At 55.1% G+C, this 21,397-nt stretch overlaps 6 protein-coding genes and 1 non-coding gene across 7 annotated transcripts; 4 read left to right on the top strand and 3 right to left on the bottom strand.

The window, feature by feature from the left end:
- Positions 1 to 1,032: 1,032 nt before the first annotated feature.
- Positions 1,033 to 2,991, bottom strand: V2A60_009930 (major facilitator superfamily domain-containing protein; the record flags this gene model as incomplete). Its single annotated transcript, XM_083261194.1, has 6 exons — positions 1,033 to 1,749; positions 1,835 to 2,227; positions 2,311 to 2,415; positions 2,482 to 2,583; positions 2,638 to 2,713; positions 2,762 to 2,991. The coding sequence occupies 6 exons, from the start codon at positions 2,989 to 2,991 to the stop codon at positions 1,033 to 1,035; spliced, it is 1,623 nt and encodes a 540-aa protein (XP_083117320.1).
- Positions 2,992 to 3,827: 836 nt separating this feature from the next.
- V2A60_009931 (uncharacterized protein) lies at positions 3,828 to 4,143 on the bottom strand (the record flags this gene model as incomplete). The annotated part of the gene is made up of 2 exons (XM_083261195.1): positions 3,828 to 3,900; positions 3,971 to 4,143. The coding sequence occupies 2 exons, from the start codon at positions 4,141 to 4,143 to the stop codon at positions 3,828 to 3,830; spliced, it is 246 nt and encodes an 81-aa protein (XP_083117321.1).
- A 1,281-nt stretch (positions 4,144 to 5,424) lies between these two features.
- On the top strand, positions 5,425 to 6,425 carry V2A60_009932 (mannose-ethanolamine phosphotransferase GPI11; the record flags this gene model as incomplete). The annotated part of the gene is made up of 2 exons (XM_083261196.1): positions 5,425 to 5,808; positions 6,009 to 6,425. The coding sequence occupies 2 exons, from the start codon at positions 5,425 to 5,427 to the stop codon at positions 6,423 to 6,425; spliced, it is 801 nt and encodes a 266-aa protein (XP_083117322.1).
- A 3,622-nt stretch (positions 6,426 to 10,047) lies between these two features.
- Positions 10,048 to 10,464, top strand: V2A60_009933 (YqaE/Pmp3 family membrane protein; the record flags this gene model as incomplete). The annotated part of the gene is made up of 4 exons (XM_083261197.1): positions 10,048 to 10,064; positions 10,160 to 10,169; positions 10,239 to 10,335; positions 10,415 to 10,464. 4 exons carry the CDS (start codon positions 10,048 to 10,050, stop codon positions 10,462 to 10,464), a joined length of 174 nt encoding a protein of 57 aa, XP_083117323.1.
- A 1,410-nt stretch (positions 10,465 to 11,874) lies between these two features.
- On the bottom strand, positions 11,875 to 14,225 carry V2A60_009934 (uncharacterized protein; the record flags this gene model as incomplete). Its single annotated transcript, XM_083261198.1, has 4 exons — positions 11,875 to 12,348; positions 12,442 to 13,782; positions 13,839 to 13,947; positions 14,026 to 14,225. The coding sequence occupies 4 exons, from the start codon at positions 14,223 to 14,225 to the stop codon at positions 11,875 to 11,877; spliced, it is 2,124 nt and encodes a 707-aa protein (XP_083117324.1).
- A 546-nt stretch (positions 14,226 to 14,771) lies between these two features.
- Positions 14,772 to 14,851, top strand: V2A60_009935. The gene has a single exon. It is a non-coding gene; the product is annotated as a tRNA-Glu (tRNA).
- A 463-nt stretch (positions 14,852 to 15,314) lies between these two features.
- On the top strand, positions 15,315 to 16,595 carry V2A60_009936 (deoxycytidine monophosphate deaminase; the record flags this gene model as incomplete). The annotated part of the gene is made up of 3 exons (XM_083261199.1): positions 15,315 to 15,336; positions 15,398 to 16,440; positions 16,551 to 16,595. The coding sequence occupies 3 exons, from the start codon at positions 15,315 to 15,317 to the stop codon at positions 16,593 to 16,595; spliced, it is 1,110 nt and encodes a 369-aa protein (XP_083117325.1).
- Between the last annotated feature and the right edge of the window lie 4,802 nt (positions 16,596 to 21,397).

A 21,397-nucleotide genomic window follows, 5' to 3' on the forward strand; every position in this document is an offset into this window, starting at 1 on the left:
GTCGCCGCTTTTTCAGCTTCCTTTACTTTTACTACTGAGTACTGATAGTAAGTATCTGGCGCATCCTCCTGCGGATACATACCAGCATATAGCTGTTGGCAGGCAGCGGGCCTCGCCGTTCCAAGAAATGGAGCTAGGCGGGACCAAGTCGTCAGATAATGATTTTTTTTTTCTCTTCTTCCCTGTCTGCTTTACCTGGCTTGAGTGCAGAGTACGGCTGAATCTCTTTTATACGAATCTGTACTCAACACTCTTGTCCTGGTCAGCTAGAACGAGCCGACATGGCAGAAGTTATGACAAACTACTCCGTACACTTGCTGTGAAACGTGCTCGAGTCTGATGAAACCATCGACGGCGTTATACTGGCCATGACCCTCTTTGTGCTCATAGTTCCAGCCGTGTTCTATAGGCTATTCCTTACAGCTGAAACATCTCAGAAACTTGGCACTAGCAGCCTACCCATCATCGTATTGTGCCCACCGCCAAGAATACGATGCTTTATCCGTTGAGCGCACAAATAATAAAGGAGCAGAATGTTAAGAGTGTGTGGCCCTTTTTCTCATTATTGTTTTGTGTTTATTGTTGTTGCTTTTTACCCTCTCGTCTCGTGTCTGCCGTCTCTCAAAGATCAAGCACGCAGAAATCAGCCCCAAGTTGGCAAGCCACTCTAATAATACTACAGCCCCATCTGTCGAGTTGTCTTTTATGCGCGTCATATTTTAGCTTGCCCGAAATAGTATCGGCATATGCATTCACGCGGGTTTGATTTATTAAGCAACCCTTTAAAATCCTTTTCCCAACTATAGGACATCGAACAGAGTTGCACGGCCCTGTAACAACTACCCCATTCAGGCAGCCATCTGCCATCAACTGGCATAGGCCGGCCCGGCCCAGCCCACGGAGCGGACAACGATCAGTCCAAGGACAGGAACGAAACGAAATGACGGGGAGCAATAGTAGAAAAGTAATATCATTCATGACCAGTTTCATTCTGGCCGGCAAAACCATTAATGCGGCCTTGTTGTAGCCCTTTTATAGCAAGAATCGGAAACCATGTTCTACAGCCTCGCCCGGCGCAGCATTCACGCCTCCATCGCGCTCGCCTCTGTCGAGCTTCCTGTTCAGCCTTGCCAGCATCATTCGCAGCACGCCCGCCGCAGCAATAGACATGGCGGCCATGAGGCAGTTGTGTACAAAGGCGGCCTCGTACTGCGGCGCGGCCTTGGACGGGTACAGGTAGCTGGTGTAAATAGCCGGCGCGTTCGAGACGGCGTTGATGAAGCCCAGCGCGGCGGCTCGCTTGGCGGGCGGGCGTGGCAACGTGTTGCTGATCCAGGCCAGTGCCGTCGTGTAGCCGCTATACAGCCCAGGAATCTGTTTTTTTGGTGTTTTCCCCCCATCGGTTGAAATTGTCAGCTGGTGTCGCGTCACAGGCAAAGTCCGGGGCCAGAGGGCGAGGGACGAACGAACCATGAGCATGATGCTGACATATCGCGCCGCCGTGTTGGTCGTCGATGCCGCGACGATGAACGTGGCCATGGCCAGACAGAGCGGCAGAGACACGTGCCAGAACCTCTCGCCCGTCCTGTCCGCGTGCCACGCGTTGAGGAGCGTGGTCAGCACGCCGAGCACGTAGGGCGGCGCGGTGAGGAGCAGCGTCTTGACTTTGGAGTACTTGAGCGTCGCGACGACGGTGGGGAAGAAGTTGGTGATGGATGCTGCCGAGACGTTACCAAACAAGATGATGAGCTTCATCGCTTCCCCGTCAGCCTCTTTTTCTTTTGTGATGCTATAGCGCGGTTTTTGCGTGTGGTCCGCGGACGACGAGACTTACCAGAACCCACATCTTTGGGTCCTTGAGCGCCGCCTTGAATCCTTGAAAGAATGTCTGCTGTTCGCTGCTCACCCAGTCGTCCTGCCCAATGTCGTGCTCCAGCCGCCAGACCGCCACGGCCACCTCCTGCTCGCTCAGCCACGGCGTCGTTCGCGGAAAGTTGGGCAGGACAAAGGCCGCCGCGACGGCCACCGCCACCGTGACGACGCCCTCGATCAGGAAGAGCCACCGCCAGGCGCGCAGGCCCCTGTCGCCGTCGAGGTTTCCCGTGATGCCGGCGGAGATGAGGCCCGAAAAGGCGCCCGAGAGGAGCGAGCCGGCATACAGGTACGTGGTGCGGACGCCGAGCTCTTTGCGCGTGTACCAGCAGCTGAGGTAGTATAGACATCCGGGCTGCAGCAATGCCCAGTTAGCCCGCATTCGGTTCCTTGGAGAGTTGGGTGGTTTGGGGGAGGATTTTTGGCGAGGCTGCGTACGAAATAGGCGGCTTCGACGAAGCCGAGAAAGAAGCGGCATGCAAGCAAGCCTCCAAAGCTCTGCACTGCGGCCGTCGCTGCCGATATGGTACCCCAAATTGCCATCTAGTGATTCGGTCATGTCAGTGACTGTAACCGTCAGTGGTACGGATATCGAAACGGGCAATGTACGCAAACAGGCAGATAGATGCCTGGCTTTCCCATCTTATTCAACAGCAGATTCGACGGGACCTGCATGAGAATGTACCCAATAAAGAGGATACTGACGGCTGTCTGAGCATCAATTAATGAGTTGCCATGCATCCGTTTGAGAGTAACCAGACGAACCGAGAATTGGGTGCCGCCGGCATCGAGTTTCAGATCCTCCTCCAGCCCTGCCAGCCTCGCCGCAGCAATGTTGTTTCTGTTTGTAGATCAGCCCCCGTAGACTGTACAGCTACGTCATTCTCACCTGTCTATATAGTTCAAGATGTACATGCAGATGACCATGGGAAGCAGTCGAAAGTCAATCTTTCGCCGCAGATGGCGCTCCAGCCTCTCTCGCTCTTCTCCGCTCATGCCGGCGAGGATAGGCGGCATGGCGACGCCGTGAATTCGACCCGGTTCGTGTTGTCCCGCCGCAGCATCCTCTACCTGGTCAACATCGAGCGTGGCATCGCGCTTGGTCGTGCTATCATCCATCGCGGGCATTGGTAAATACAAACAGTCTTTTTTTTTTCGATATTTCGGATAGGTGTGTGCGAAGGGGAGGGGGGGGAAGAAGGCCCTTACACCACAAGGCCTCGTCGGCCCTTTATAGTCATTTCCTACGCAGTTAGCGGAATATGGCAACCACCCGTGCATCAAAGACAGTCCCAAGCTGCATTATTATGCCGGCTTTCGCTAGCGTTGTGCGGGGGGGCGATGGGCGATGGATCGTCGCAACCCCCCCGCCTCCCCGGTCATCCTATCCCATGCAATGCGGGGAACGTTTACTACGGACGGACGGCGATCCTTTGGCTAATGTCTGTTGCTGCTGACGGCAATAGAAGATGCAGTGTACCAACGTACGGGGTGGTCATGCACGCATGACTGCAATGAATCCGATCAATCAGGGTAAATATATGATGGCGGCATCTTGCCAATGTACTTGTATCGGTCGATAGTTGAATCTTGATTCGGGGTTGGCTTGTACCGAGAGTTTACGTGTACTTGACGATTGGCTTGTACTTGGTGAATGGTTCATACATGAATCGACTGATACATCGATGTACATATACAGAGATCAACAAAAACTTGACAATTGGCTTGAATTGGTATTAAACGGCTAGCTAAATGGAGATGTAACCCTTGCCTATTCAAGGCATGTATGAAAGTACGCCCGCCCAAACGCCGGGGTGATGATGCATAACACAAAAGGAAATTAGGAGTATGGACAAAAGAGCATGTCCGTCTTTTTTTGCCAGTGTTTTCGGGTCGGCTCAATCATGGGTGAGAATGCTGATCCTCTGTGCCACCAAACAGCTTCTTGATGGAGCTTAGACGTGGCCATCAACAGCCTTGGCAGCGAGGAAAGGCCAGCCGAGCAGCAGGCCAATGCCAGGAGCGAACCTACAACCAAGTAGAGTCAGTCATTGAACATGGAATGTACCATGGTAGTGACCACGTCTCGCCAACTTACAGTGCGAATTGTACGCCACAGCGCTTTGCCTCGCCCGCCCAGTTGGCCGGCGCCGGCTTCTGCGTCCTGGACAGACGCTCGAACGGATGCGACTCCATGGCGCGGCCGACGGCACGCAGTGATTGCAGCATGGAAAACTGGCGGCGGGTGATGATGCGCGCGACAGCCGTCATGGTGTATGGAAGGTTTCAGGGGACAGAACGGGAGGGAAGGAGGGATGTTGTCGAGAGGGTGTTGTACGTCGTTCAAGGTCGTTAAGAGTAGAGTTTCTTGTAGTCTTGCTGGCCGACGATGGGAGTGAGTGGTGAGGCTCGTATGTATAAGAATTGAGGGGAGTTTGTTTTTGATTGCGAATTGATACAATGGGCTTTCTTTGGTTCTAAATGCTACGAAACCAACAAACCTACAGAGAGACTCGGCAACCCTTTATGTACTCGCTCCCGATGGCATGCCATGACTCCCTCCCAAGCCCGCAGCGCCTCCGAGGGTGGAAGAAAAAATCATATGTTGCAGAGGACGAAAAGGCGGCGTTGCCCGTGACACCTCCCCTCGCCCCCCCAAAGCCTCGTTTTTTTTCCTCTTCGTGTCTTTTTCGCGGACGCCTCTCCTCCAGATGTCTTCATGTGGCGGCAGAATGGCCAGACGAGCAAGGCGCTGGCACCCGCGAATCACACCACCCCAGGCCCGACAATGGCCCTGGCCGTGGTCCGGGAAGTGTGAGTCGCAACGATTGTGGCACCATTTCCAGGCGGGATGGCGGGCTGCGGCGCCGTCTGGAGAAAAACGCTGGCGGGGCCGCCGGCTCTTTGCGGAAAACGGGCTGCTAGAGCTTTCGGCTGTGATTGTGGTTGTGGCGTGATAATGTCGGGTTGAAGGGAGGGGGGGGGGACCCGGCCATTCAGGTCCCTCGAAAAAGCCAGCTGACTGTTGCGAAAATAATCATTGTACGAGGACGAATCAATGGCGTTTATTTTTATGCTTCTTGAACATGCGACGAAGAAATCCGGGGAAGACTGTTGGACGCAAAGCTGCACTACAACCGGACCTCGAATATGCTTCTCTTGCTCACTGAACCGCTGTTTTAGCGCTTCAGCGACCAGGACAACCAACGAGTATTGCTCCTTGTCATCTTTTGGATTCAATCGCGCATCGGTGCTTGTTTTTTCTTTTCCACACAATGACAAGCGTTGTCTATTTCTTTTTTTCATTATCCTTGCCATGGTGACGGCATTCTTGTGGCCACTATCCAAAGCAGCGCCGAAGAGCTGCACGTGACTTCGCGATGGAGATGGCAAAGTCCATTTCCACCTCCTGTGGTTTGATGGCGCGCGCAGAACTCACCTTGATGGTCGGTCCCCCTTTCTGGACGTCCTCTCTTTTTGTTGCGCTGTTCCTTTGCAACTCGAAATAACCGCAAAGCGACGATCAGAAACCGTTTCACCCCCCCCCCCCAAATGTCCCCGGCCAAGACGACGACGGCCGCTCTCGCCGCTGACGGGCCCCCCGAGGCCACCACGGCCGACGCGGCCGTCACCTCCGACGCCCATAAACCCAAGATCCTTCTGCACCCGGTGCCTGTGTACGACTCGCCGCTGGCCAAGGGCGTCTCGCTGGGCCGCGTCGCGGTGCTGCTGAGCCTGCTGGCGTGGGGGATGGACGGCCTCGTCGCGGACCCCGCGTCGGCGCTGCGGAGGGCGCTGCCAGCCGTCGCGGCCGTGCAGGCCGTCTACGCGGCGCTGTGCATCCCGCCCGCCGGGTCGCCGGTCAAGGCGGCCAAGAAGCCGCGGCCGGGCGAGAAGGCTAGGAAGAACGACGCAGGGGCCGCCGGTGCCATTTCGGTATGTTGCCATTGCACACCCTGCACATCTACCTATCCAGTCTCTCCCACCTGCTCATTACGAGGCGTGTCAAATTGGACAGGCCTGGAGGAGAGGGGGGGAAAGGGAGTGAGAGAGAGGGGGGAGAATTTTTGATTCCCATGATTGTTCTTTCTGGATTCCATACGCTAACCCATTTCATTTTCGCCTCCTCTTCGCAGAGCGTCATCATCGCCCTCGTCCTCTCTGCGCTGACGGTCCCGGTCCTGTACGCGCTGTTCGTGCTGTTCGGGGCGCCGTTCCTCTCGCACACGGGGCAGACCGTCCTCTGCGCGGCGCACTTTGCGCTCCTGGCCGTGTTCCCGGTGGTGCGCGCGCGGGGGTTGGACCGGTCGGCGCTGGTCGCGGTGGCGGGCGCGGCGGCGCCGCTGGACGAGACGTTTGGCGGGCTCGTCGGGGCCGCGGCCGGCGCTTGGCTCGGCGCCGTGCCGATCCCGCTCGACTGGGACCGCGACTGGCAGCGCTGGCCGGTGACCATCGTCGTGGGCATGTACCTGGGCGCGGCGGCGGGGAGCCTGCTGGCGGGCACGGTGCTGTACGGCAAGAGGCTGGCGAGTCCCGCGGTCAAGGCGGATTAGGCGAAGAGAGTGTATAGAGTGGAGGGAGAGGTGGTGGTGGTGGTGGTGGTGATGCAAGACTCTGGCTTTCCGAGAGAGATAGAGAGGGGATGACTGACTGCCGCCAGTGTCCGCTGTCTGTTACATATGTACTATCTGGGTAGGGCTGGACTTGCCCGTCCTCGAGACCGTCCCTGCGACTGGGCTGTAATTCTAATACATTGCAAATTTCAAGTTTCTACGGTAGGCAAGAAGAGTTGGTGAAGCACCGCTGAAGCAGCCCGACATCTGTTCACGCATCACGATCACCCAATGCACGTCATTGCAGGCTCGCCGGCGGATGAAGGTTGTCTTGAGCATCTACGAATAGTCGTGCCGTGGAATATCAGCACACCGCTCAGCTGCGAGCCGGACAAAGACCATGCAAGACCTGGGCCAATTTGCCAAGCATCTTAGTGTTTGGCAGCAACGCATCCTTTTGTGGGCGCGCCGCGGAACCTGGGGCGCAACGCGCACAGCACTGCCGCCTTGGTGTTTGCCGACGGCCAATGCTCCCCCCATTTTCCATACATGTCAAAAGTGTTGTGTGTGATTTGTGGTGGCATGAAGAATGATTTTGATATATTGTGTGCGCAAGCAAAAAACGGGGAGGGGAGAGAGAGATTCTTGTACGGATTACGTTGCACTGAAAAGTAAAAAAACCAGCGAACCCCCGATTTAGATTCCTTCCGACGAGATTTGCATACTGCAGCTCAGCACAGCCACTTTGGCATCCCCCCCCCTCCCCCCCCCCGGGGGGGGAGGTTGTGATTACACTTGCATGGTCGGGTTTGCGCAACGACCGGGGTACGTACGCCAGCCGCAAGACCTGGGCAAAAAGAGGCTTCTGCGTCAAGGTGAGGTAAGTAAGTACTTGGAAAGGAACCAACCCCCCTTGGAGGTTCAAAGGGGAGTCGCGCGTGGCGCCCGCCCTGGGCATTTCTTAACCCGATGGGATATGTTGCGTAAAAAAGAGACGGACAGACGTTGCAACGGCTGCTGCGCCACGCGAAGGGGAAATAATAACGTGAGGGTGATGTAATGACGAGTGGCGGCTCGGGTGTGTGTGCGTGTGGCGGTGATGTCAACGACGCGTTGTTGGCGCCACACACCAGGATATGTTAATGTATGATGTTGTGGCATCGGGGGAAACGGGGGAGGGGAACGTCGTAATGATGGAATTAGCCGAGTAAATATGGCGAAGAAGGGCAGGGAAAGCAGGGAAAAGGTCAAAACAGATAGCTTGTGCGGATCTCTTCTTTTTTTTTTTTTCTGTTTGGTACTTGCGGTCTCGCCGCCAAGTGTAACGATCATTCTGGAGCCCATTTTCTGGAGTTGGCGTTGATAATATAATGCAACATGTTCAATGCAGGGGCGAGGGGTCAAGAAAACAGAGAATGTGAGAGAAATTGCAACCAGCCCAGTGGCGGCTTGATGCCGCGGGTTTGGGATAGATTTTTGGTCATTTCGACATTGCAAAGGGCCTGGTACACTCCGTACAATACATGACATGTCCATCGCCGTGCATCGGTGCTCCCAGGGCATGTAAGATTTTTGTGTGGCTCGAACCTGCATTTTTTTTTTCTAAATTTACGAATAGAAAAGGCGATTTGTCTCTTTTTGAAAAATATATATCCTCAGGTAGCATGGGAAAGCTGCATGGCCAAGCAATTGCGTGGTGCCCAGTTGCAGCAGGAGTGGTTGGATGGCAGCCCCCCAAATGACGTACAAAGAAAAACGCCGACGGCGGGCAACACATGTGGCCCAGCGATACGCCCAGGGCGTCGCCAAGAGGAGCCGGATCAGCGATGACAAGGACGAGGTCTCAGTTTGGGGGAGAAGGGGGACGAGCATGGGGTGGTGGGCTTTTTCTCGTCCGTCTCTTTTGACCGCTGTGTATCAGTACGGTTGTGTTTCCTTTTTTTTTTTTTGCGCAACCTTTGTTTTCTTTTTGTCTCTGATGTGTGTGTGCATGCGTATAGTGCTTGTTCTTTTTGTTTCTTTGCTCGAGGAAAGCCGAGCATGGTCCGTTTTGTTGGACCGGATCTCGCCAAGACGGTCCCGTCCGACCACGTAAAAGGAAAAAATGATTTTCCCTCTTTTTCAAGAAAATAGTAATAATAAATGACACAAACAAGAACAAAAAAAGAGGAAATAAAAAAATCCACATCACCTAAGCCCAGTGGGGAGGGGAGCTCGGTTCTGCCAGCAGCTTGGTGTGGCTTGTCGTCGATGACGCAGTGCCGAGCTTGATTCACTCTACAAGAGGCTTTGCCCCGCCCGGCCCAGCCACAGCGGCTGTTTTTTATTTTCGGTTCATCAGCGTCACATAAAGCTGAGCAGGAGCATTTCGGGAGGCTGGGGAGGGATCCGGCACTGAATTTCGGTCTCAATCACGAATTTGGCACAATACTGGCACGTTTCAATCTCGAGAATGGGCTTGGCAAGGGGAACACAAGAAGAAAAAAGAAGAAAAAGAAGCTTCCCGAAAAACACAGAGGCAAAAGGCAAAGAGCCAAGCTAGGTCAGCCGATTGGGGGATCCAGTTTGTGGGGCCGAAGCTTGCCTTGGGGAGGTACCTTTTACTTACTGACACTGGCCGCCAAGTAAAAGCTTCATTGCTACTCTACGTATACTTTGGTACAAGGCGCATACACATGCCAGTACGCCGACAACGCACCTGTCTACTTGCCAGACACCGGGACTCGGGGCACACGGGCGGGAGAGGCTGTAAATCTGCAAGTCGTACGGTTTAAAAAAAGAAACATTAAGAATTGGAAATCCAGATCCAATCCCAGCCCCAATCATCTGTATAGAGAGCAAGGTTGACCAAAGCCCCCCCCCCAGTCACAAGTTGTCGCCGTCGGCGGCCAAGTCGCATCGAGCAGGGCTGGGCTGCTGTGGCTTAGCTGTCCGTGTGCGGCCAAGGGGCGGAGACACCGGGCCCCAGCCAGCAGCAATGTTTGGTCCGGTTCGCTGTCGCTGTCGCTGCCGCCATGCCTCTTCTATTATTTTTTATTGTTTTTTATTATTATTATCGTGCCTAGGGTTAGTAGGCAAGTAGATGGGTACCTAGGCAGATTGGTGGGCATGTATGTGCCTACTCGGGCAGAAAGAACAGACCGGTAGGTATTCTGTACCTTGCACTGCAACTGCACTGTGCCTCTGCACCGGTTGGATGTTTAGATTAGCTGGCCGCTACCAGTATATTGAGCGATTGCGGGCCCTCTAGAGCCAAGTTCCCCGACCAGCGAGCGGCGCCCTTGCTTCGCCTTGTCTCTCTCTGAGGACGGAGCATGTAACTCTTATGCCCGTTTTTTGCCTTTGAAGCTCACCCTCCTCCTCCTCACTCACTCACTCACTCCCGCCGGCTGCCAAGTTTTTACCCAAAAGCCCTGGTCCCGCGCCGAGCTACCCAAAGCTGTGTTTTTTTTTTTTTCCTTCTTATAAGCTTCTTGCTCCCCCCGCTCGTCACATCCTTTCAGACTCTTTTACTTTTCTCAGTCCATCCATCCACCACCAAAAACACTCTCCGTCAACAACACCTCACCATCCACACAACAAACACACAAGCTTTGTTACCCTCCTTTCTCAATCCGCCAACATGCCTTTCACCGCCAGGTAAGCCTTCTCCTTCGTACTGTCGGCGCACACTACAGCTACGCGCCGTCATTCACTTTCCGGAGCAACCGGCTAACTTGAACCTCTCTCTCTAGCGACATTTGCGTACGTCCTCTACAAGCAGCATTGCCAGACGCTTTTTTTCCTCCCTCCGGCCTACTGACAAATTCTTAGAAAATCCTCCTTGCCATCATCCTCCCTCCCATTGGTGTCCTCCTCGAGCGTGGCTGTGGTGCTGACCTCTGCATCAACATCTGCTTGACCATCCTCGGTAAGCCAAACCACCCTCGCCTCTTTTCTTTGCCCAAATGACACGCCATCCTAATACTCTGTTTTTTCTCCCTCTCTAGGTTACATCCCCGGTATCATCCACGCTCTCTACATCATCCTCAAGTATTAAGTGCGTTGGCGCTTCCGTGCGCCTCGTGTGAGAGTCGCGACAAGAGCGTTTTGGCCATTGCATCATGACTCCCTGCGCAATCCGCCAAGCGCCCCACGCTTGCAACTGCCCGCCCCGGTCTTCCGAGCTCCTCAACTGCGCTTCGTGATTTTTTTTCGCATTATGCCCGCGAAAATTGCCTAGCTTTTGTTGCGGCTTTCTGTCCACTCGGCTTTTGCTGCGACCGCCTCTCACTTCCGCTCTTACCAATTTTCGACGCCTCGCTTTACCCCCGGACGTATTTCTTCTTCCTTGATCTCTTCATGGTCGTGGTACTTTTTTTTTCTCCTTCTCGCAAGCTTCCTCAACCTACACGACGGCCGACGGCGACTTATTTCCTTTGCTTTTTTTCAGTAGCTTTTGTGTGATGAGCAACGGTCCACGACTGTTCCGCTCTTTCTAATAACGAACTTGGAGAGGCACAGAGGGGGGTCGCTGGGTTGCATAACGCGGGCGCGATATTTGGCCACGATAATTTTCTCTTCGATACCCATCAATCCAAAGACTATACTCTACATGTCTAGACTTCTCTATTATTCTCAATCCCTCTTGTCGTGATCCTGTGATGAAGAGTACTATTCTAGCAGAGAAAAAGTCTGTTGCAAAACCAGTGACGCTATTCTTGCTAAGCTTGCCGCATCATTACGTCAGGCTGCAGATGCCGCCCACCCACCTCCAGGTCAGTGGATCGAACCACAGCGAACCACCTGCCAACTTTGTTCCACCTAGGACTGCTGCACATCACTGTATACAAGGTAACCTGGCACCTGGATCGGTCCCAACCTTGCCGATTGGATCTTTCTTCTTTTTCTTTTTTTCCTTCTTTTTTCTTTTCTTCTTTTTTTTGGGAGGGTATGTGTGTAGTGACACTGCGACGGCGGGTTACATGTGCATGTGTACCTATATTTGCTCGGTGGGATTTTACACGGTGGTTACCGGGCCACACCACCAGCCACACTTACTACCTACAGACGCCTGAAGCCAGACAAAACGCACCCAACTGCCATGCATGGCCCAACCACATCGCGAGAACCTCTGAAGGACTGATGACGAAGATGCGCAGGGACAATGAATATTTGTTGGTTATGTCGATACGTAATGAGAAATCAAACCGCCTACGAATTTCTGTAGAGATGAGACAAGAAGAAAGAAGAAGAATAAAAAAGACATCCGGATGCGCCATTGTCCAAAACTCTTGCCCAACCAGGCCTGTAATAAAATACCATGCCCAACTTCATCAACGAATAAACCCATTGTACTCCTCTTTCTTCTCTCCTCTTCTATGCTACAGCACATGTCTTCATCATCACGACCTTCTTTTTCTTATTCATTCACTTCATTCACGTTTCCTCGTAGTCGGTCCATCTCCTCTCACAGCAGCTCCCCCTCCCCGTCGTCGTTGCCGGCGACGGCCTCGTCCTCCTCGTCCCAGTCCAGCTCACCCGCCAGCTCCTCGGCTCGACGCTGCACCTCAGCCAAGCCGGACAGCTCGGCGACGTAGTCGCGCTCCTGCAGGGCGCGGCGGAGGAAGCCCCAACCGTCGTCGCGGTACGCCGCCAGCACCCGCGGGCTGCACGCGCTGCAGCAGTCGTAGCTCTGCCCGCGGATGGCGAGGCTCGTAAACGTCGAGACGTAGCCGCGGATCTGATGCGGCACGAGGCCCAGCGGGTGGTCGGGCGGGTCGCGCTCCGCCGACGACGCCGGCTGCGACGGCGCCGGCGCCGCGTTGCCCAGCGGGTGTTGCAGCAGACTCGTCAGCATCTCGACGAGCAGCGCCGAGGCAATGGCCGCGACACCGGGTCGGGTCACAGTGCACTGCTGGTCCAACGTTTGGTCCTTCATGGACTAGAGAGGGGGCTGGAGTTAGTATTTGTTCATTCTGTATTTTGTTGTGTTCATGGATACATGAGGGAGGTACGGGGGGGGGATCGGGCTCACGTCTGCTGGTGCGACGACGTCGTTGCAAAAGTAGCATCCCAGCGGCAAATGACCCTCTTGCATCGTCTCAGCACCGTGTCGCATAACGACATAAGAGTCAAAGCCCAGCGCTGCATTCATGACAATCTTGCCTGCAGCCTTGCCCATGACGGTCGGCAGCCACCGCGATTCGCGCGTGTCCATGAGGAGAAAGATGACGTCGTGCTCGTCAATAAGCGCCTTGAGCCGCTCCAGGTCCGCTTTGGTGCGCGCCTCGTCGGTGAATGGGTGGCCCAGCATGGGCACCGACAGCGCGTGGCCCTGCGCGTCCACGCCTGGGTAGATGCGCCGGAGCATGGCCGCCGCCGCCTCGGCCTTGGGCTTGCCGCCGCCGACGCAGTCGTCAAACTCGAACAGCGGCTGCCGTACCGGGTTCGAATACGAGACGCGGCCATAGTCGACAAAGGTGATCTTGCGCACGCCCCAGCCTAGCAGGTTGCGAGACACGTAACCTCCGAGCGTGCCGGCGCCCAACAGGAGACACTTTGTACCCTTGATGCCGTCCAGATCCAGGTCCGGCGCCAGGCGCCACTTCATCAGCTTGAGGTTGAGGTCAACTGAAGAGTCGGCCAACCGCGCCGGGTCCATGTACTCGCCCAGGTTAGCCTGCTGCGCCTGAAGCTTGCCGTTGCGCGAGCGCTCCCAGCCCGTCACCTTGGGCATCTCCGTCAGCGCCGTGGCACCGGCCGCTTCCGTCTCCAGCGGCAGGATGACGCTCCGCGCCTCGTGCCGCCGCGCCCGCGTGTCCCGGTAGCAGAGTATTTTGACCTTGGTCAGGCGGAACCGCTGTCGAATCAGCACGAGCAGGTTGCGCAGAGGCCACGACGGGCCTTCGGCGTGTGTCGAGGCGTCTACAAAGCATACGTATCGATCCTCCTCGGCAACGTCGTTGAAGAAGCCGTCCTCGAATCGCCGCAGCGAGCCCACGTTCCAGTGATATGATAATTTTCTGGCTGCCGTTTCGGCCTCAGCATCGGGTTCCATGTCCTCAGCTTCGTCGACATATTCTTCGTGGCTGGCGATCTCGGGGCCCTGGACCTTCTTGGCTAGGAAGAAGCCGTGCTCGCGACCGTCGACGGAATAGCGCCACGTGCCGACGCGATCGACCAGAGCTGTCGTCTCGTCCGGTGTGAGGCGCTCACTGGGACCTGAACGGCGCCAGGCCGGGTCCGAATGAAGCGCCGGAAAGGCGAACCAGTATGTGAATTTATATTTCTTGAGGTCGGCGTAAGAGAGAATGACAAATGAGGAGAGGAGCGAAGGGACCGAGTAGATCGTCCCGTCGTTGATTGCATCCCAAATCTTGTTCAAGTCAACAATGCTGCAGTTTTGAGATGTAGAGCTTTTCCATGTCTTACTTGTCGTCCTGCCGTTTTCAGCATGGCAGTCTTGTCCATGTTCTTGAAATCTTCAAGCGTGTTGACGTTTCGGATGATGCCTTCAGCTCTGGCCGTGCCCAGCGGCGCACTGCATCATCGTCAGTTGCTGACCAAACGCCCAGTATGTTCACTGCGACGAGACTCTGAATACAAAGTCATGCCATACTTTTTACTTGTTAGGGCATTGCCCAGTATCTGCATCTTGCAGCTCGCTTCGGGCTGCTCTGCTCGCGGCTCGTACAGTCCGAGCACGCCCCGCGCCGAGTCGTCGAGTTTGTCATAGTCGAGCTTGGACGCAAAGAGCGCCGAGTAGAATGGCAGTTCAATCTCGGATGTAAATGGGGCAAACTGCAAAGGAGTCGCCATGGTTACTGCTGCGCAAGTCGCGCTGTTGCGCAATCTTGATGGAAGCTAGGTGTCAGCTTGGCAGCTGCTGAGCGCGATCTTCGTGTTTTCCGATATTGCGGTGCGATACAGCGTGAGTTATTCGTAGGCGGTTCCAGCTATGTGTAAAGCGTTGTTTCGACAATGCAATTTCGAGTGTGTTGTTGTGAATAGAGCGCAAGTGGTTTGTCATCTGACCAAGACAGTCATGACAGCTCGACCAGGCAGATGATGCCCTGGTCGGCTGCCCCGCCGCGGGGCTTAGTACCTTCTGAGGGGAGCTTGGGAAGTGAAGGAACGTTGGCAATGAAAGCATGGGAACTAAGTAAGGAAGAGAATGAAACAGTTGAGCTTTTCAGGGGCTCAAATGCATTCTTCCCAGTGGCAGTAGCTTTTCTAATTTCTGGAGCGAATATGAATTACTCTTCATGCTTTGCTGGTTCCTTGCCCTGATCGAGGTGTGATTCTTTCAACCAGCTTTTGACTTTTATATAATCAATTAAGCCGACGTTTTTCAACAAGAAAACATCCGGTATGGTGTAGTGGCTAACATCGCTCGCTCTCACTAAGGAACCGAGCAGCCCAGGGTTCGATTCCCTGTACCGGAGAATATCTTTTTTTGCTTCCTCGAAATTCAGTCTTCCCAAGACAGAGGTTCGGGTCTTTTTTATATATGTTTGTTCCTTTACTTGATACGCATTCTCTTTGCCACATAATCTTCACATCCTTTCCCACGCCTCTTCCCAGCGCTGCAGTATCCCAGTGTTTGGCAACCCGTAGGAAACAGAGGCTTTCGTTTGCAGATGCCTGTGGGCCATTTTAATCTCGAATCTACGTCTGTTGTATAAAGCAAGGATCCTCTTAATTAGCCGTGTCTCAATAAAACACACCAGGGAAAAGGGTCGCTGTCTTAATTGGGCGGTTGGAGCAGGCCTGCCTATTAAACGCGACGACCCACCTCGAACCGCGCCCGAGACACGTCCCTCAATGGAATCCCAACTTTTCTCAACGTCTAGTAGGATAAGATTAAAGCCCACCTGCAAGTCATTATCGAATAACTTTTGTTTCAGGATGCTCATCGGCATATGCGGAAGTAAGAAAATTCTGCAAAAGAAAGCGGAGTGCCTAGCAGTGTACTAACGGCTGGGAGACAGGTTTATGCTCCGGCAAAAAGACGGTAGCTCAATATCTTGTCGAGCACCATGGCTTCAAGCGACTCTACCTAGGTAGTGATTCCAATGGGATCAACAGCGTCGGTGTGAAGGCTGCAGGCGAATCTGCCGACTCGGGTTCGACCGCTCCAGGCAGACACCCGTCCAAGTCGCTGGCTACGAGAGGGCGGCATGAGAGCCACACATTCGACACGGCCGAGGCGCTTCTGGAGTTTGTGACGCTCAGTTGGCGCAGCCGCTTCGTGACGACGGACATTCCCACCGAAAAGGTTTTGGACGTGTTCCTGCGCCGGCCGTTTTTCATGCTCATCTCGACGGACGCGCCGCTGCTGGTTCGCTGGCGGCGGCACACGACGCGCGCCGGCGAGACGGCCTCGGTCTCGGCCGATGAGACGGGCCCGGCCCCGGCGCCGCTGTCGCTCGAGGCCTTTGCCGCCGAAAACGACACGCACCTGTACTGCCCGCAGCGGGGCCTGCAGCCGCTCATCGCGCGGGCGACGGTACGGCTGGTCAACACGTCGCCGTCGCTGGCGCACCTATACGCGACGCTGGGCAAGCTGGACGTGCCCAACCCGGAGCGGCTGCGGCCCGGGTGGGACACGTACTTTATGTCGCTGGCGTCGCTGGCCGCGCAGCGGTCCAACTGCATGAAGCGGCGGGTGGGCTGCGTGCTCGTGGGCGAGGGCCGGCGCGTCGTGTCGACGGGGTACAACGGCACGCCGCGCGGGCTGCGCAACTGCGCCGACGGGGGCTGCCCGCGCTGCAACAGCGGCAACTCGTCGGGCGTCGGCCTCGCGACCTGCCTGTGCATCCACGCCGAGGAGAATGCGCTGCTCGAGGCCGGCCGCGAGCGCATCCGCGCCGGCTGCGTCCTCTACTGCGACACCTGCCCGTGCCTGACGTGCAGCATCAAGATCTGCCAGGTCGGCATCAGCGAGGTCGTCTACGCGCACGGCTACAGCATGGATACGGAGACGGCGGCCGTGTTTCGCCAGGCTGGCGTCAAGTTGAGGCAGTTTACACCGGTAAGTTTGGCTTTTTTTTTTCCTGTGATGCTCGGCGTCCTGGTACCCGTCTCCCGGGAGAGAAGGTTGGTTTTCGCTACATTCAATTTGATAGCTGACTTTTTGTTTAGCCCCCTAACGGATTGATTCATCTCGAAAAGATGGACCTGTATTAGCGGAGTGCGCGAGATGAAGAGTTTCAGTCATATTATGGTGGGTGAAACACAGCAGTGCGTTTGTCGATATGTATGTAGTAGTAGTAGCATGGGGAGGCGTCTCTGTTTAATTGGATGTAAATGTGTGTGGTGTTGTAGTGAGCTCTGCCTCTTTGCCTGTGTTTCCGTGCGGCTTTTGCCTGTAGGTTTGTTGATAAATCCACGCACGTTTTCGGTCTCTACTATGCCTGTCAAGATGCGTGTAAGTCGAGATGGGGACGAGGTCCTGGACGAAACGCATCCTTGCCAGGGCTACAGCCACCGCCAACCATAATACCATTTACAATGGCACATATTAACCGCCGAGAATTGAAGGGAATAGAAACTAGCAGATTTATTTCCCTTCGAGCGCTCATAATGAACAGCTCGTCAAGCAATATGTAACCCTTTTTCCATCCAAGGAAAAAAGGGAGCCAGATATAGGGTAGTGCAACACTTGGCGACTTTGCACCTCATCTTGTTCGCCTGTTAGGGCAAGCAAATCCACCGAACATCCACCAGACCCAGCCTCACAAACACGCGTCGGCCCTGCTCTCGCCTGACCAGGGTATATATCATTAGTTTTTTTATTTTCTTGATCCCATCTCGCAGTCGAGATTCCCCGCCACCCATAAAAATAAAATAAAAATAATAAACCTGATCATGTATTCAGCCACCCGTCTAGTCTGTCGTTCATGCACTGTGCGTGAGGCGGTCAATGGGCGGCCGGCCATCCCTATACCCTTGCGCTCTCGGCAGCGGTCCCCTTGCAGGACTGCCCTACTGAACTTGCCAGGCGATCCCCCCCAGCCTCGTAGTTTCAACCATTTGTCGCATGCCCGTATGCGGTGAACAACACATACTTACTTAGTACACTTATCCCGGAAAAGCTCCTCTTCTTTTTCCTTACCGCCTTGTGTTCGGCGGAGGTGTTACCAGCGCTACGCAGGACAGGACCGGTTTCGCGCCGACTTCCATGCATGGCGGTCAAAGAACCAGAACAGGCAGCTGTTCCACGAAGAGACACAAGAGACAAAAAAAAGGGGGGGATCGCAGAGTGTCACTTCACAAAACCGCAAAAGAAAGAATAGGGGTCAACGGGCCAGGAGAATGCGAGCGTTCGCCGGGCCGTGGGCTTGTTAGTCAAGAAACGGCTCGAGACGGCCCTCTGGCCACAACCGCAGCCGGCTGGTCTGGTCTCCCCCCTGGTCGCGATTCAGCAGCCGCCCACCAGTTTGCATGAATTTGGCGAAATATTTTCAGGGCCATCATTTCGGAGACCCGGTTCCTGGGTCTCTGACTTTCCGGGCTCCTGCGAGCGCCAATGGTTCGAGTCAAGGTCTACGACGATTAGGATTAGTAGTAGTCGTATGTAAGCCGCGCACCAAAATAGAAGAGTAGAGAGCGCGGCGCCCCGTGGACTCGGGACGCCGGGGGACGGGACGGGAAGCTACTGACTGACACCTCGACCTACTCGACCTAGGAGCAAGCGTCCGGCCCAAGATGGCGAAAGATGAAATAACAGGCTGCGCGGAACCCCGGGTTCGACTCCGTCCCCTGCGGGTCAGGTCCTTTGGGCTGACCTGCTAGACCGCAGCTAGCGCCGGCTAGGCGTTGACCGGGGCTGTGGCCCAGACATGGAATAATAAAGGGGGTTTGAGAAGAAGCGATGGCAGAAGGGGGAATTGGACGGAGCGGCAATGCTGCGGCATTGCCCAGTGCCTCGATAGACTTCTCCTGAGCTACTCAGCACACTGATGCAACTGCCAACCGAGCCCCATAGCGTGTGGAGAGGCACCGGGGAATAGGGGCAAAATTGATAACAACAAGCATTGATGAATACTACGTAACGAGAGGCTTTGTTTATTTTGTCCCGATCCGGACAGTGGCGAACCTGGCGCCTTGTGCAATGACGATTCAACCGCCTGTCCAACAGAGGACAGTGCAGAGTCAGACAGGCGGCAAGAAGCACGAGGCAAGAGAAGGACAAGTGGCGCGATGAGTGCCTGATGCGCCAGACTTTGGGCATCGGCAGTACGGAGTAGTTTACGGAGAACTGGCAATTGTGTAATTACGTAGAGAGCAAGAGGGCGTGAGGGTATGAGTGCGGTGCTCCATCACGTCAACGACCCACTGGCAGCCAGTTGTCTTGGGACTCTGGGGGGGCCTGACGATGATGTGGATGACTTTGGAGCAAATTGGTACCGGTAAGAGTGGCAAAGATGACCAGGTGCCAGTAGGCGAGAGGGTGGCAAGCGATCATACCAGTAGCATCTATTCGTACTCGGTACTTGGAAGTGGCAGAGATTGAAGAGGCAGCATACCATGTCGCACGTCTATGGCGATGCCGAAGAGCAAAGAGAATAACGGATGACGAAGCCGAAACTGGCCAGTGCTGTTTTCCTGTATACCCAGTAGAGAAGAAGAGAAACAGTTTCACAGTGAGAGGAACAAGCATGAAGCGATGGCCGGAGAGCGGCTGCCAGATTATCGTGCCAGGGTCGTCTGATTGAGGCGCAAGAGTTGGGCTTGAAGGTTGACAGGGTCCATTCAACCAGTACTTACTCTGGTTGGTAGCAGAGAGTACGAATCAATGCGTAGTTATGTACACGTCAAGTCGCACTTGACGCGCTCTGCGGAGTACATGCTTACCAGTAAGTAGCAATGCCTCCTTAGACGATGCAGTACAGCGTGGCATGAGGGGGGGGAGAGGGGTTTGCTCCGGTAGCTGCAACCTGGCAGACGATTACTCGCTGCGGGATGCTGCCTGAGATGTGTGGGCTTGCGTGTGCAGCAGCAGGCATGCAAGCATGGTGCAGGCGTTGGGGGTGAAAGAGTGTCGTACCTGGCGCCAACATTGGTGAGACGGACAAGGTGGTGGAACGGGGTGGAACGGCGGGACCATGACCACGCCGTGGCACCAAAGACATTGTCGCAGAGTTTCTTTGGTTCGTAGCAACTTGTCGTGGGCTGCATCTGGGTTTTGAGGATGAGGATTGGCTAGACTGGCTTGGCTGGCTGGGGCACAAGGAGGAGGTCATGCAGGATGGACAGGAGCGAGCAGGACGGACAGGAGCATAGAAGCAGAAGAGGAAGACGAAGAGGAGGTACAGTGAGTAGAGGCGGGGGAGAAAACAACAACAACAACAACAATAACAAGACAAGACACGACTACGGGAGCATACACACACGGACACACACACACACACACACTCGTACTCGGGGGGAGTAATCTGCAGTAGACACATACGACACGCCCTGTCGGATGGCCGGCGCCTCGTAATCATAAGAGTGGCAATAGCATAACATGGCAAACAGGAGAAATGAAGGATATTGGGGAGTGGAAATTAGCATAGATTTGGTTTAAAATTTGGGCATCCCTGTGAGAACCGGTGGCGGACGTTGCAGCGTTCAGTCTTTAGATTCGCACTGGGGGCAGACTGTTAGGTAGTGTCCGTACCTCTTGGTGGGTGGCGGCGGCGGCGGCGGGAACAACGACAGCGACAACGACAGCGAGGCGAGCGAGAGGGACGAACTGGTCAGGCAAGGTCAGGCGAGTCCGAGAGAAAGAGGAGGGGGGGAGGGGGGGGGAGAGGGGAGAGAAGAACAGAGAACAGAGGATGGGAGCAAGAGCAGGCATCAATCAACAGGTCCAACAGCGACGGACGAGCCTTTTGGGGGCAGCATTTTACAGTGGTCTCTAGCCACTAGATTTATGCAACACCGTTCACTCCAGGCGGGTTCCTGCGCCTGGAGTCGGGGGATGAGGTGGCGCAGGGTAGGCGGGCTGCTGCTGTGAATTGTCTGTCGCCATCTGCGCACCTACCTACTAATCTAGGTAGGCCCCTAACTTGGGTACTTACCCAAGTACCTAGTATCTACCTACTACTAACGATACTTACCTACCTAAGTTAGGTACCGAAGGAATGAACAAGTTGGTATCAGTTCTGATAGGCAATAGGTAATCTGTAGACTCTCCAGACTCGCTGGACAGTGCGCTTTCAGTGGACTCTTCAGTGGGCAAGCGTGGTGGGCTCAGTGGACGGGACGGTGGGTTCAGCAGACTCGCATCCCTGTAAACCTCGCCCGCTGCCCCCAATCCAACCCCCTCCTAACCCCCCCCTAGCCCCTACCCCCCCCTTGTACCGTACTTGTCCCCCGGTCCAGTGGGCCGCGCCAGCCAAGCACCCTCTTTCTCGACGCGTCTCACGCGCGACGAGCTAGCTGAATCGGGAAATATGGTAAACAAATGCGTCACCCACACTCGTCGCGACTCCTCTTCCTCGTCCTCGTTGTCCTCGTCCTCTCGCTCGCTCGCTCGCTGACTGACTACCAACTTATCAGCACCAGCGTCTGTCTGTGGTCTGTTCTCCTGCCTGTCTGGCCCTTCTCCTCTGTGCTGCCTCGTCGGCATTCTCCACGTACACCCTCCTCTCCCCGGTCATACAGCCCGACCGACCCAAGACCCGACCCGCGACAAACCCAAGAGGATTCGACGGACCTGGCCTCGCTGGCCTGTTGGAGTGGGCTCTTTTTTTTATCGGCTGCGCTAACTCCTTCTCGTGCCCATCCTGCTCCTCACTACTACTTACCTGCTCTGCACCCTGTGCATACTTTTTTGCATTCCTCACATACCTGCCCGTTCGCACCATTGACAATTTCCCCCCCTTCGACAAGTCTTCTCGCCGCCCTGTTGTCGCAAATAGCCCTCCCTTCTCCTGGAAGCCTCGCCCTCTCAGACACTGCTGCTTGCTTTCGTCATTGCCCAGGAGGTATGGTCGTCG

Source organism: Cordyceps javanica, chromosome 7, assembly GCF_051103115.1.
Source record: "Cordyceps javanica chromosome 7, complete sequence".
In the NCBI taxonomy this organism is placed as follows: Eukaryota; Fungi; Ascomycota; class Sordariomycetes; order Hypocreales; family Cordycipitaceae; genus Cordyceps; species Cordyceps javanica.